Source organism: Perna viridis, chromosome 2 (assembly GCF_037379345.1).
Source record: "Perna viridis isolate PV_CMFRI_1.1 ecotype Kerala chromosome 2, ASM3737934v1, whole genome shotgun sequence".
In the NCBI taxonomy this organism is placed as follows: domain Eukaryota; kingdom Metazoa; phylum Mollusca; class Bivalvia; order Mytilida; family Mytilidae; genus Perna; species Perna viridis.
This window is the reverse complement of record NC_142446.1, coordinates 28409547-28425144: the sequence shown is the minus strand read 5'-3', so window position 1 is coordinate 28425144 and position 15598 is coordinate 28409547. Positions and strand designations below refer to the sequence as shown.

Below are 15598 nucleotides of genomic sequence, written 5' to 3'. Positions count from 1 at the left end.
ATTTCTTGACCTTTGGTTTAAAACAAGTTAGAAAACTTTAACAAGAGTAGAGATAATCACAATTTATGATTGTCCTATTCATGTTCATTGAGAAATATGTATCATCAGTTCAATATCAACTTAATGTGATAGTTAACAGTTACAGTTGTACACCTTTTATACCATTGTTATTACAGCTATCATTAATATGACGTTTTATTGGAATGCAAGATTTTTATATTTCCTTGTATATGTTATGCATGTATAACACCTTTATGTTTATGGCCTAAAGGTAGACAGGTAAAAACCTTCAGGTAAATGGTCTAAGGCCTTTTTAAGTGATTACATGAATGAAATTCTTTATCCGTTTTAGAAAACCTTTAATCTATTTAAAATCTGACAAGGAATTTGTGCACTTTAGTGCATATAAAATTTCTTACATAGATAAATACTTTCAAGAGCTTTATTGGTTTATGGTGAAATGCTGTCTGCATAGTAATGTTGCTTGAAACCTGCAGTTTTTATGCCATGGTGTCTATACTAAGACATTTTGTTCTGCTATCAGTAGATTCTATCAATGTAGGTAGAAGTTTTACCATCCATTTGATTGTTAAAACCCATGTCCTTGCACTATTTTTGCATATTCTTTTCAATTATCATGAAAGTAAAAGTAGGGGTGAGATGATTCAATGTGTAAACATTTTTCCTAGGACAATTTATTGCACTATTTTATTTTTTTAAATATTATATACAAGTAAGTACCATATTTTAGTAAAGCAGAGGACACTTATCCTACCTGTGCACCTGGTCAATGCTCTCTTTGCTGTGTGTGTCTATTTTCCCTGTCTGGTCCTTATCCATGGATTATGTTCTTTTTAATCCTAGTTCCTTTGATTTCCCTTGCAGTATTTGCAGTATTGAATGTGCATTTACATGTGAGTTTGAAATTGCCTAATGTTTACATTTAAATAATGCTCAATTTGCAATGAGTTTGAATTGATATTTTGATTAGAATAATACTTATGTTCACATAACTGTAGGGTGTGCTTTGGAATGAGGATTTTCAAAAGTATATCATCAATGGGAGTCGGAAAATGCTTATTATTTTTATTCAAAACAATTCACCTTAGAAACTTCATTTTCTGTGAATCTTTTTGCTAATTTTATATTGATCTTATTTTCATTGATTTGATGATTTTATTTACCGTTATCAGAACTTCTTTCCTTTGATCTTTTTAAATGATATTTTTCTATCGTACATAACAAGTTATTTGAAAATATCCATCAAAACATTGCAGTGATTGTGACATCATCTCCTTTTATATGCATTAAAATGGTGTCACACACTAACTGTGTGTAGTAACACTTTTTGTGTGACATAGTAGTCTAAAATATAAATGTACATTAAAATAACCTAATATACTAATAAACAAAATAATAATTACTTGTCAGTATCAAATTGAAAGTAACTATTATTATATATATATATGTGATCAGACATTAATCAAATTGAAGCAAATAGCTCTATGCTAAAATCTTGACAAAAATCTATTTGAGGTTGTGTAAATCCAATGAAATTTTGAATAGGAAATGGGATATTCATGATCTGACAAAGACTAGATGAAGGAAACAGACAAAACGTTATTCATTAACACAAATTAACTAAAATGATACACAGAAACTAAAGAATAAATAAGGAGCCCCAAACTCCACTAAAATTTGTTGTAATTTTAAGGAAAACCATTAGAAGTCAAATATTGTGATGAAAAACGAATTTGACAAACCAGAATATAGACATAGTATGCCAGTCTTATATGGACAAGTATGAAAGATCAATAGGTAAAAAGAATTGCTGTAAAATGCTGTTAGATAAGAACTTTTATTCTTCTTTTTGTCCTGCTTTATGTTCTGAATCTTTGTCTTATTCCAGAATGTTTGTATCGACAAGGGCCGCTATCTGTTGTATGCTATATAAAAAAAAGTAAATGTGATTTATTTAAAAGAATGTATGCGACAAGGACAATCAGGGGTTATTTGTATCACTTTGGTTAGAACTTTTAGGTGACTTCATATATATATTTCATAAGACAGTTAAGATTTCAAATTTGTTGGTTAACTCGAGCTATACCTTATTTATAGTGACTGTAAGTGTTTTATTACAAGAAACTTGTGCTGATTGTTTCCCCTATTATGATCTTGTGCTGATTGTTTCCCCTATTATGATCTTGTGCTGATTGTTTCCCCTATTATGATCTTGTGCTGATTGTTTCCCCTATTATGATCTTGTGCTGATTGTTTCCCCTATTATGATCTTGTGCTGATTGTTTCCCCTATTATGATCTTGTGCTGATTGTTTCCCCTATTATGATCTTGTGCTGATTGTTTCCCCTATTATGATCTTGTGCTGATTGTTTCCCCTATTATGATCTTGTGCTGATTGTTTCCCCTATTATGATCTTGTGCTGATTGTTTCCCCTATTATGATCTTGTGTTGATTTTTTCCCCTATTATGATCTTGTGCTGATTGTTTCCCCTATTATGATCTTGTGCTGATTGTTTCCCCTATTATGATCTTGTGCTGATTGTTTCCCCTATTATGATCTTGTGCTGATTGTTTCCCCTATTATGATCTTGTGCTGATTGTTTCCCCTATTATGATCTTGTGCTGATTGTTTCCCCTATTATGATCTTGTGCTGATATAAATTGTTTCCCCTATTATGATCTTGTGCTGATATAAATTGTTTCCCCTATTATGATCTTGTGCTGATATAAATTGTTTCCCCTATTATGATCTTGTGCTGATATAAATTGTTTCCCCTATTATGATCTTGTGCTGATATAAATTGTTTCCCCTATTATGATCTTGTGCTGATATAAATTGTTTCCCCTATTATGATCTTGTGCTGATATAAATTGTTTCCCCTATTATGATCTTGTGCTGATATAAATTGTTTCCCCTATTATGATCTTGTGCTGATATAAATTGTTTCCCCTATTATGATCTTGTGCTAATTGTTTCCCCTATTATGATCTTGTGCTGATATAAATTGTTTCCCCTATTATGATCTTGTGCTAATTGTTTCCCCTATTATGATCTTGTGCTGATATAAATTGTTTCCCCTATTATGATCTTGTGCTAATTGTTTCCCCTATTATGATCTTGTGCTGATATAAATTGTTTCCCCTATTATGATCTTGTGCTAATTGTTTCCCCTATTATGATCTTGTGCTGATATAAATTGTTTCCCCTATTATGATCTTGTGCTAATTGTTTCCCCTATTATGATCTTGTGCTGATATAAATTGTTTCCCCTATTATGATCTTGTGCTAATTGTTTCCCCTATTATGATCTTGTGCTGATATAAATTGTTTCCCCTATTATGATCTTGTGCTGATATAAATTGTTTCCCCTATTATGATCTTGTGCTAATTGTTTCCCCTATTATGATCTTGTGCTAATTGTTTCCCCTATTATGATCTTGTGCTGATATTGTTTCCCCTATTATGATCTTGTGCTGATTGTTTCCCCTATTATGATCTTGTGCTGATTGTTTCCCCTATTATGATCTTGTGCTGATTGTTTCCCCTATTATGATCTTGTGCTGATTGTTTCCCCTATTATGATCTTGTGCTGATTGTTTCCCCTATTATGATCTTGTGCTGATTGTTTCCCCTATTATGATCTTGTGCTGATATAAATTGTTTCCCCTATTATGATCTTGTGCTGATATAAATTGTTTCCCCTATTATGATCTTGTGCTGATATAAATTGTTTCCCCTATTATGATCTTGTGCTGATATAAATTGTTTCCCCTATTATGATCTTGTGCTGATATAAATTGTTTCCCCTATTATGATCTTGTGCTGATATAAATTGTTTCCCCTATTATGATCTTGTGCTGATATAAATTGTTTCCCCTATTATGATCTTGTGCTAATTGTTTCCCCTATTATGATCTTGTGCTGATATAAATTGTTTCCCCTATTATGATCTTGTGCTAATTGTTTCCCCTATTATGATCTTGTGCTGATATAAATTGTTTCCCCTATTATGATCTTGTGCTAATTGTTTCCCCTATTATGATCTTGTGCTGATATAAATTGTTTCCCCTATTATGATCTTGTGCTAATTGTTTCCCCTATTATGATCTTGTGCTGATATAAATTGTTTCCCCTATTATGATCTTGTGCTAATTGTTTCCCCTATTATGATCTTGTGCTGATATAAATTGTTTCCCCTATTATGATCTTGTGCTAATTGTTTCCCCTATTATGATCTTGTGCTGATATAAATTGTTTCCCCTATTATGATCTTGTGCTGATATAAATTGTTTCCCCTATTATGATCTTGTGCTAATTGTTTCCCCTATTATGATCTTGTGCTAATTGTTTCCCCTATTATGATCTTGTGCTGATTGTTTCCCCTATTATGATCTTGTGCTGATTGTTTCCCCTATTATGATCTTGTGCTGATTGTTTCCCCTATTATGATCTTGTGCTGATTGTTTCCCCTATTATGATCTTGTGCTGATTGTTTCCCCTATTATGATCTTGTGCTGATTGTTTCCCCTATTATGATCTTGTGCTGATTGTTTCCCCTATTATGATCTTGTGCTGATTGTTTCCCCTATTATGATCTTGTGCTGATTGTTTCCCCTATTATGATCTTGTGCTGATTGTTTCCCCTATTATGATCTTGTGCTGATTGTTTCCCCTATTATGATCTTGTGCTGATTGTTTCCCCTATTATGATCTTGTGCTGATTGTTTCCCCTATTATGATCTTGTGCTGATTGTTTCCCCTATTATGATCTTGTGCTGATTGTTTCCCCTATTATGATCTTGTGCTGATTGTTTCCCCTATTATGATCTTGTGCTGATTGTTTCCCCTATTATGATCTTGTGCTGATTGTTTCCCCTATTATGATCTTGTGCTGATATTGTTTCCCCTATTATGATCTTGTGCTGATTGTTTCCCCTATTATGATCTTGTGCTGATTGTTTCCCCTATTATGATCTTGTGCTGATTGTTTCCCCTATTATGATCTTGTGCTGATTGTTTCCCCTATTATGATCTTGTGCTGATATAAATTGTTTCCCCTATTATGATCTTGTGCTGATATAAATTGTTTCCCCTATTATGATCTTGTGCTGATATAAATTGTTTCCCCTATTATGATCTTGTGCTGATATAAATTGTTTCCCCTATTATGATCTTGTGCTGATATAAATTGTTTCCCCTATTATGATCTTGTGCTGATATAAATTGTTTCCCCTATTATGATCTTGTGCTGATATAAATTGTTTCCCCTATTATGATCTTGTGCTGATATAAATTGTTTCCCCTATTATGATCTTGTGCTGATATAAATTCTTTCCCCTATTATGATCTTGTGCTGATTGTTTCCCCTATTATGATCTTGTGCTGATTGTTTCCCCTATTATGATCTTGTGCTGATTGTTTCCCCTATTATGATCTTGTGCTGATTGTTTCCCCTATTATGATCTTACTTGGTTGTATGTCATCTAATAGCATACAGAATGTGTCCATTGTGAAATACTGGTAATGTGAAGGTCGTGTGGTTACTTTATACAGTGAAACCTGTCTAAACAGACAGTTTTGACTGTTACGTTTTGGCAGGTGTCCTGTTTACACAGGTTCAAAAAGTATTTAAACTGAGAAGAGAAAGAGAATGCCTGAAATTCTTCATTCAGACAGATTTCACTGTAGTCATAAAAAAGGAAAAAAAAATAGAGTTTTTATCAGTGGGTACTTAATATATTATTTACCTAAAATTTGGCAAATTTGTTGCTAGCCTAGTTAACTACATCCTGGTCTTGAGACTATGGAATCATTCCAATAAGAATTTCAGTGTATTTATTTATCTTTCTTTGGCAACCTAATATCTATTGCCCTCACCACTTTTGCGTGTCTCTTGCAACACCCACTATTTCACTTTTATATTGTATGTGAAAGATTTTAATTATCATATCTTTGTAACTAATTACAGTAATTAGTGTTATGAATCTATCACACATTAGATCCATTAAATCTACATTAGAGATGCTGCTCCCAGAGATAGATACATTCCATCATTAATGTAAAAAACAGTTGTTACACAATCTATAAACAAAATGTGATTTAACACAAGGCAGCTCTGCTATCTCTTTAGGATAGGAAGTACAAAATAGGCAACAAGTTCATTACAGATACTCTGTATGTTGTTATGTTAAAAAAATTCACTCTTATCAACTGTGTGCTGTAAAATTTTGAAGGATGCGTAGAAGAGTTACTATAGAGTGATAATCAAATACACATTAGCAACATAATTAAATGGGATTTTTATAGCGATATCTCAAAATTCTATGCTTGTTTTATGATTGAGTGTTCAATTTCATTCTGAGTGTGAGAATTTGGATGTGGTCAAGGAATAATTGGCATAGATGGAGTTATACAGGGGATGATAGAGCGGTAATTTTATTTCTAGTTCAATTTTCAAAAAGAAATACATTTTCCCTCTTGTGATATAAATGATAATCATGTATTAATAAACCCTAGTATATAAATAAGTATAAATTTGATTACTGTGAAAGTACTTTAATTTGTGGATCTCAATTTTCGTAGATTAGGGAAGAAACACAAGTTCCTTGATTTTTGGATTCATGGTTTTAAGGTTTTCAGTTTACACATCAACGGGAATCTCCTATTTGTTGGGAACCAAATTTCATGGTTTGGTGTACCCATGGAAACCATGAATTGATACTCCATGAACAATAGTAATTCCACAGTAATCATTAACTAGGGGTATGAAAAATTATTGTATGTTGATATAAAAACTTATGTGGGAGAAAATCCCCATAATAAAACAACTCCGGCAGCATGTCTGATAATAAAATGCTAGAGGTCTGATTGATGCTTTTTAAAATTATTGTTAGGCCAATTTTACAGACTTCATTCAGTGAATTTATATACAACTTTTTACTATTGGTGTTTTCTATTGATAGTTAAAGTTTGTTTTATGTATAGAAATTAAACCAACATGTCAAAACAAATATTTTTTTTACCTTGAAGTTACAAGCACAAAGTTTTATGTCTGATTGAAAGATAAAACAATAGATTGCAAGTTTTTAAGTGCCATTGCTATCTAGGGTGGATCATCATATTAAATTACTCGGTTAGTGCACTGTTCTTGAAATATACACATGATATATACAAATAAAATGTTGATTGTTCTATTTTAATTTTTAAAGTACTTTCTAATTAACATTTTCCAATGATTTGACATTTTGTTCTTCATGGTGCTTAGTTAGGAGGAAACAATAGAACTAACTAATGAATTACTGACTAACAACCTTGATCTCATGAATAAAGAAATTATTTTGGTATACTTTTTCAAGATAAAAATAGAAAGTTGTGATTTGAAATATTATATTTCAAATTTTACAGCTTTGAAACAATAAATTGAATTAGTTGTGTGGTATTACCAAGATCATATTTCAGCCACTTAACAACCAATTCACACAAGCTCATTTGACAAATTTTCAAAATCTGTAACAGTTTAAACCAGTTACTAACATGGCACAATTTAATGCAAAAACAATTATTGTATTGATATTGTAGATGACAAAATGTTAGACACACCCAAAATACAGAATATAAAAATGAATTATCTCCCTTTGTATATAGTTGGTTTTTTTTGTCAGTTGAATCTGAACAGTTAAATCTATGCCAATTTATGTTGGAACTTTCAAAAATATTCTTACAAGTCATATTTCTTTCCTTCATGAATCATGTCTGCTCTAAATTTTCTAAATGAGTTTTTGTCAAGGCTTTAAATGATTGTCCACTCCGTACAGTTGACCAAACAAATCTAAAGCTTCAATTATAAGGATTGAAAATGTATTTCACAAGTGCTAAGGATTATGTACATTGTACCATTATATTTAACAAGAACTTGATGATAGCTTGAATTAAAGCTATTTTCATAGTGATAACAATTGTGTTTTTTTTGTGTTAATGCCTGCTGATTTCAAAATCATTTTGATATAAATCTTACTATCATTACAGTTTCATAGAAATAGTAAGGGAAGTTGATACATGATGAAATATCTAAGTTATTACTTATTTAAAGAAGGAGATTGATTATGGTTTAACATTCTATGACAGATACTACCTGTATTTTAGGACAAAAACGATTGATCAATCGAACAGACCGTTATAAACTAGATGCTGAGGCAGATTTTTATTGTGCTAGCTCACAGTCCTTGAGCATGCTACCCACAGACCACCTAGGCATTTTGAAATAATTAATAAAGGACTTTTCATATTCAGTGGCTTCCTTGGACTGACACCTGTACTTAAACCTACATAAGACTATATATCAGCATGGTTCTGCATATGTCAGCTCACAATCCACAGAGTGGCATATGGGGTTAGCAAATTTGGAGTGCAGTACTTGTCACCGTAAATGAAGGGTCTATAAATACTTGTAACATGGGAAATCCAAGGGTTTTTACAAGATAGGGGTATATTTAGAAATCATTATGGAGATAAGGATGTACATCACAAGAAGAAAATATGTGCAGAAATGGTTTTCCTTTTTTAAAAAAATAAAACCAGAACTTTTTTTCACAGAGCTAGGAAGAACAGGGGGTAATTTTTGCATAGGACTTGTTTTGCATATGTTCCAAATTCTCATTGATTGAATTGGTTGTGTGTAACCTGAATAATAGAGCATCCTGGTTGTTACTTGCTGAAAAGAAAACTCTTAACAAGGACAACTGTTTATTTATATGGGCTATTTACACAGTTCTATTTTGAGGAATAATAAGTTAATAATACATATTTATTGAACATGATTTAAAGGTGCACTTATTCAGTTATTGTCATATAATTTAATTTTTTACATGTGTTAGATGGCCCTGTTTACACAGGTGTTCATAATTCTGTTATGGATTTTGTTGATTAAGTCCAGATAATTTCACTAAACATATATTCCAAATATTTTCATTGACAGTTAGCTGATTTTTTTCCCCACTTTGAAAGTGGAGTTATCTCCCTTATATCACAGCACTCTCCTTCACAGACTATCGCTGGTTTGTAATAAACACATATGTGAATACAATGCAAGGCAGTTTACAACTTGACACACTGCCCTTATAATAAAACTAATAGCAGAGTTCAATAACAATTTTAATTCATGTTGATCACATATTTCTTATGAACTCAGTACTTTTGATCCAGACTTCTCAAAGTTAGCTGATATTCAAAGCAAGTCTCAGTGATTTCAGGATACTTTTACTGCCCAAATTAAGTCCAATGATATCTATAAGTAAACTGTCTTTGTTTTTAAGGTAATAGTCAAAGTACATCTTGATGACAGTGAAGAGAAATGTCTTGAGTTTCCAGTAAACCCAGACTCCACATGTGAAGATGTCTTGGCTTATGTTCATGAGCAAGGAGATGACTCGGCCATCATTACACAACTGCCCAACGGAGAAGGTATTATAACATCATACATAAACAGTTTTCAGTTTACACCAGTTTATTAGGGTGGGGGCTATATTGCAGTCACCTTGTCCATCTGTCAGTCTGTTCATTAAACTTTTCTGTAGCAGATATCTCAGCTTCTATTGGAGAGAATGCTTAGAAATTTTTGTAAATTGCTTTTGCATGTTGGCTATACTTTTCAGGTTTGTTGCACATCTACTTCCTGTTTACCGATCAACTTAGTAATGTATCTTGACCTACACTTAGAAATCGATGGTAGAGGAAAACTATTGACAAAACTTTACGACAAACGTGATAACTTTTCATTCAGAATTGTCAACTTTCCTTTCAATTGTGGCAACATCCCTTTGGCTCCTGCGTATGGAGTGTTCATATCACAACTCATACGTTATGCTAGAGCTTGCTGAAACTACGCAGACTTTTTGTATCGTGCTAGAACTCTAACAAATAGGCTTCTGGAACAGGGTTATGTTGCTACAAGATTGAAGTCATCACTACAGAAGTTTTATGGTCGTCATCATGAACTCGTGGATCGTTATGGTGTATCCATCAGCACCATGAAAACTGATTTATTCAACGGGTCATAGTTTTCCTTTCCTCATTTGTCTACCCCGGATATGACTTTTTATGAGCAACTCGGTGGGTTTGTCTAGAAAAGCAGAGGGTGCTTACCCTACCCGTGCACCTGGTCCATGCTCCCAGTTTTTAGTGGAGTCCGAGTTGCTCATTTACTTTTGTTACTTTGTATGTATGATTTTAGTTACTTTATGTTCTTTGTTGTGTATGTCTGTTTTCCAAGTCTGGTCTTTGTCTCTGAATTACATTCTTTTGATTACTGCTATGACCTTGGTTCCCTTGATTACTCTTTTAGGTAGTCATAATGGAAAGTTTTGTTATTAATTTTTCAGTTTCTATTGACGGCGATAATTAGATATTTGGTTTGAATGAAATGCTTGAGTGAGGGTATTCGTAGCATGACATAATGAGCAACATCTTGTTTGTGTTCCAATATGTAAATTAATATGCAATCTTATTGAAATACGTTGAAGTTCAAATAAACACCAGAATAATATTGTATATGAAACTATTTTGATACCATTCAGTTCATTTGTCTGTCTTTAAGGGGTATTCCCGTTCAGTTCATCTGTCTGTCTTTAAAGGGTATTCCAGTTTAGTTCATCTGTCTGTCTTTAAGGGGTGTTTTAATTCAGTTCATCTGTCTGTCTTTAAGGGGTATTCCCATTCAGTTTATCTGTCTGTTTTTAATGGGTATTCCCATTTAGTTCATCTGTCTGTCTATAAGAGGTATTCCTATTTAATTCGTCTGTCTGTCTTTAAGGGGTATTCCCATTCAGTTCATCTCTCTCTTTATAGGGGTATTCCCATTCAGTTCATATACATGTATCTGTCTTTAAGGGGTATTCCCATTCAGTTCATCTGTCTGTTTTTTATGGGTATTCCCATTTAGATCACCTGTCTGTCTATAAAAGGTATTCCCATTCAGTTCATCTGTCTGTCTTTAAGGGGTATTCCCATTCAGTTCATCTGTCTGTTTTTTATGGGTATTCCCATTTAGATCACCTGTCTGTCTATAAAAGGTATTCCCATTCAGTTCAACTGTCTGTCTTTAAGGGGTATTCCCATTTAGTTCATCTGTCTGTTTTTTATGGGTATTCCCATTTAGATCACCTGTCTGTCTATAAAAGGTATTCCTATTCAGTTCATCAGTCTGTCTATAAAAGGTTTTCCCATTCAATTCATCTGTCTGTATATAAGGGGTATTCTATGCATTTTGTACAATATTTTATTTTGTAGTCATCTTGATATATTGAAGAATTTCAAAAAAAAGGAAGAAGTAAGATTTTATCAAACTTTTATAAATGTAGAGTTGTTTTCAGAACGTAAAGTTGAGGAATATGAAAAGCTCTATGAAATCTTACAAGAATGGGAACATGACAGACAGGAAGTGAAGTTCTTCCTACGGCACAAAAGACCGGGACAAGATGGCGAAGAGGCTGGTACTCCTAGATCTCACAGACACCAAACCAGGGGTAGATACAGCCCTCAACAAAATGACATTGATTGGTACACACATGACTTTCAACACCCTGATGGATATGGACCAGATCATCCCAGACTCAGCATCCATCATACAAACTCAGAAGAGGACTCTTTCCTTGTTGTTGATGGTACATAGTATTATATTTAATTTAGTATTCTTGCTTTTCCAGAATTATTTTGGAAAAGGAATTACCTCTGAATCAGTTATCACATGGTCTGTAATTGGTGATGGCAAAAATGTTTATCCTTTATTCAATATAACTTTTTGAAATTCCCAATTCAATAAAATTATTTGTTCTTGAAATATGACTGTATTGTTACATAAATGTATTTGTACTATGGCATATCATGTGCAATATTTATAGGTGTTTGAACATATTTATGTTGCTTTTATCAATGAAATAATATCTGCCAATACTTAATGTGAATTGTAAACAATGAAGATTGCCAAATCTAAATGATTCAAGGAATATGAATTCCAGTACCCACTCAATTAATAGTAAGAGCTATTTTCAAAAGAGTGAATATTTTGTATCCAATTTCTACCTATTTACAACTACGTATATTTCTATATATTTTGGTAAATTAACAAAGCACTACTTCTGTTAAGTGTGGACAATATTATCAAAAGTGCATCTAGTTGATATATAAAGCATAATTTAAGTTGAAAAAATGCATGAAAATGTTCTATCAAAACCTGTACATGTACATCATTTTGCATTAAAACCAGCAAAAAACATCTCCTAATGTAGAGCATTTCAATGATATTGAGCATAGCAGGAATTATTTAAAGGGTCTCCTAAATACATCTAAGCTACTTAAAGTTAAATAACAAATAGGTGATAGATACATTGCCCTCTGCCTGATTTTAAAGTCAGTTCCATACTTAAATAGCATTTACATGACTTTTTTACATGAATTTAATTCTTAAAACAAAAAGTTATTTTTATGTTAATGGAGTTGTTTTTATGACAACTATCAAGGGATATGTCCCCTTGAGGAAAACATTGAAATTCAAAGGCCGTAGAGTATTGATAAGTTGAAAGAGTTCAAGAAAGTGAGTGTACTTATTTACATTACAGTTTAAGTAGCACTCCAGCTAAGGATCATGCAAAATGTGATTCATGGGTAAAAAGCCTACATATTTTTATTTTTGATATTTTGTTTGAAATGTTATAGTAAACAGAAAATAACATGTGGTTTTTCATATGACCCGTATTCTGTGGAGAAAAAAATTATGTATAATGCACTGTAGATTTCAAAATTTAGGGAGATAACTCTGTAAATGACGCTCAAATACAATAGAATCCACTGGATTTTCAATGTTGATTATCTCCTATGAGCAGGCAGATTTGAATGAATAATTACTCATTTCATAGTATAGACCCATAAAACAACTTAATTACAAAAATAAAAATATGTAGCCTTTTTTGGGGTGTATCACATTTTTCAGATTTTGCATGATTCTTACAAAGACAGCTACTTAATTGTTGATTGGAGTGTTTATGAATGAACTTAACATATAATTTTTCCACCCACTTAAAGTGTTTTCTATGTATTGGGAAGTATGCTGTAATAGACCTGTGACAATTTACTCAAATTAACCAGTCCGTGATTGATATTGAAACTACACTGATTTCACTAAATTTTACCTGGGTCATGTGTTTAATCATTCATTTCATCAGTAAATTCCATAGACATTTTGGAGACACAAATCAAGTTTTATATTTTGTTACAGTAGTCTTTACCTTGGTTTTATTGGTCAAACAGGCTTTTCACATAAAAACTGTTATAAAATTTGTTATAAGTTAAAGTTGCCAGATATATTTAGTTTGACAAGATCATTATTTGTTTAAATGCCCATTTATGAAATATATTGTATCAATCTTTGGCTTGTTTTCTTTAGTGGAAAGTAAACAATCTGTTGAGATAATTATTTCCCAGAGTATACAATTTAGCTATAAGATTTTGATGGATAATTTCAATATTATTATAGTCCATATCCTTGGTTGCATGGTGTTATAAAAAATATTGATAATCATTATTTGGTGTAAACTACTTTGGGTTTAAATGAGTACATGTACATAATAGTGTCTCCACAGAAAAAAAATTCTAACAGAATGAGATTAAAGCTGTCATCTTTTTCTTAATGAGATTTGATGAATTCATTCTAATGTCAAAAACTACAGGTTAAATTTTTTCTGCTGTTTATGAAAGTTTTTTTTAATAAACCTGTTGTGAACAATGTATTTTAAACCACATATTTATTTATTTTGCTGAAAACTACACAATGTACACTACTTTTTTTGAAGTGGTGACAAAACTTATGTGTCAAATGAGCAGAAAAATTTATAATTATATTGGAAGTTGAATATTTCTGTTGATTTGAACATCTTCTACAGCTAATTATTGGAACATTTGATACAAAAGACTTCAAATATTTGAATTATTTGTTCATAGTGCATTGAGACCAGGCCTTTCTTCTCACTTATGAATGACATCATACCATTGAAAGTTCCCATGATCTTTCTTTACATATCTATGTAACATGTTTGTGTTATGTTTAGACAGTGTCCAGTTCCTCATTTAACAAGTCTGTGTTATATCCCCACTTATAATATGTCTGTTGCTTGTGTACCCTGCCCTTACAGGTCACTGGGCTGTACAAATATGGAGTTGGTGGATTAAATAGAATTAGACATTAATTGGGTATTGATAGTCCTTTTATCTCCACCTGATTAAATAGGTATTCTGATGAACTAGACCAAGGATAGATTAGTGTATAAACATTGACATTTGGTGTCATAATTCTAGTGTAACTGATCATATGAAAAAAAAATTAAATTTTAAAAGTGTATTCCCAAGGAGCAGAAAATAGAACCTAGTACATTTTTAGTTAAGGCAAATTAATGTACAGAAAAATTATTCATGAATTTTGGATAGTCAAGTTTTATGATTGTCTTTGCTATGTATACAATTGAAATCTAATTTAAAATCAATATAACTGACTGAGGCAAGAGCAAGCACTTCCTTTTACCAGAGAAACAATAGAAATTATCATATCTATGTAAAGATCTACTTTGTTGTAGTCATGATTCTGAATAAATCTACCTTTACAGAGACCTATCATTTCTGTTTCAGTCTGTATATATCTATGTGTCAACTATTTGTTATAAATGTGAATGGCATGTGTTGGGTTTATAGCCCTAGCAATATTCTTTGTCAAATCAATATATGAATATTGTGTAACATATAGGTATTCACCTTCATTCTATGGTGACCATATTAGTGATTTTTGGGGTAGAGATATATTTTAGCTATCCTCTTCTTTGTGGGGGTGCTTTGGAAAGACATTTAATGGGGAATGTTAAAGATATTACTCACACATGCAATAGAATGTAGTGATTTAACAAGTAACTGCAGTTAAATAACATGCATTTTCAGACTGTGATGCAGTCATGGTTTAGGTATTCGTGCTCTTTTATTAACTAATCTTTTTATATCACAAACCAAAAAACTTTTGGTTTTATAGAGGTATAGAGCTGACATTATCATTCATGTCATTATCAGACACTTGATTTTAATGCAAATTTTAGTCGGTGGATCTTAATGAAACTTTATAAAAAGTTCACAAACCACAAAAAGAGGCTTATTGTTGATTTTTGGGATAGTGACTTTAACCATTTTGGAATAATTGGCCAAAAAAGAGACAGAAATAAACATTTCATCAAATTTAACCACTTAACACATGTGTAAACCCTTAGATCTATATGATATGTGCCATGATGTTCTACAGCAGAAAAGTCAGTTGGGATTGATGTTTTAGATTATGAGCTGAATCATTTATGAATTAAGGGCTGAAAAGGACCAAGACAACACCTTTTCTAGTTTCCAAACCACAACTTTTGTAAAAGTGGATAGATCTCTGCGAATTGTACCAAAAGGTTTCCTACTACAAAAGGAAGACTTGATTGATTTTTTGGGGGTAATTAGGTTTAGAAGTGGGGGTCTAAAAGGGACCAAAAGCAAGCATTTTAAAAAAAATT

The 15598-nt window shown here is 32.1% G+C and overlaps 1 protein-coding gene across 2 annotated transcripts in view; it reads left to right on the top strand.

Annotated features, from left to right (window-relative positions):
* The window catches only part of LOC148624347 (apoptosis-stimulating of p53 protein 2-like), a 48899-nt gene that overhangs the window by 5000 nt on the left and 28301 nt on the right, over positions 1–15598 (top strand). The window contains exons 1-3 of one of the 2 annotated variants that reach the window (XM_088567112.1): positions 6112–6452; positions 9335–9482; positions 11390–11680. In XM_088567112.1, the coding sequence (XP_088423238.1) occupies positions 6399–6452; positions 9335–9482; positions 11390–11680 (493 nt within the window). In that variant the 5' untranslated portion in view covers positions 6112–6398. Of the gene's footprint in view, positions 1–6111; positions 6453–9334; positions 9483–11389; positions 11681–15598 lie in introns of those variants that run through there. The other variant, XM_088567113.1, reaches the window with a different exon arrangement.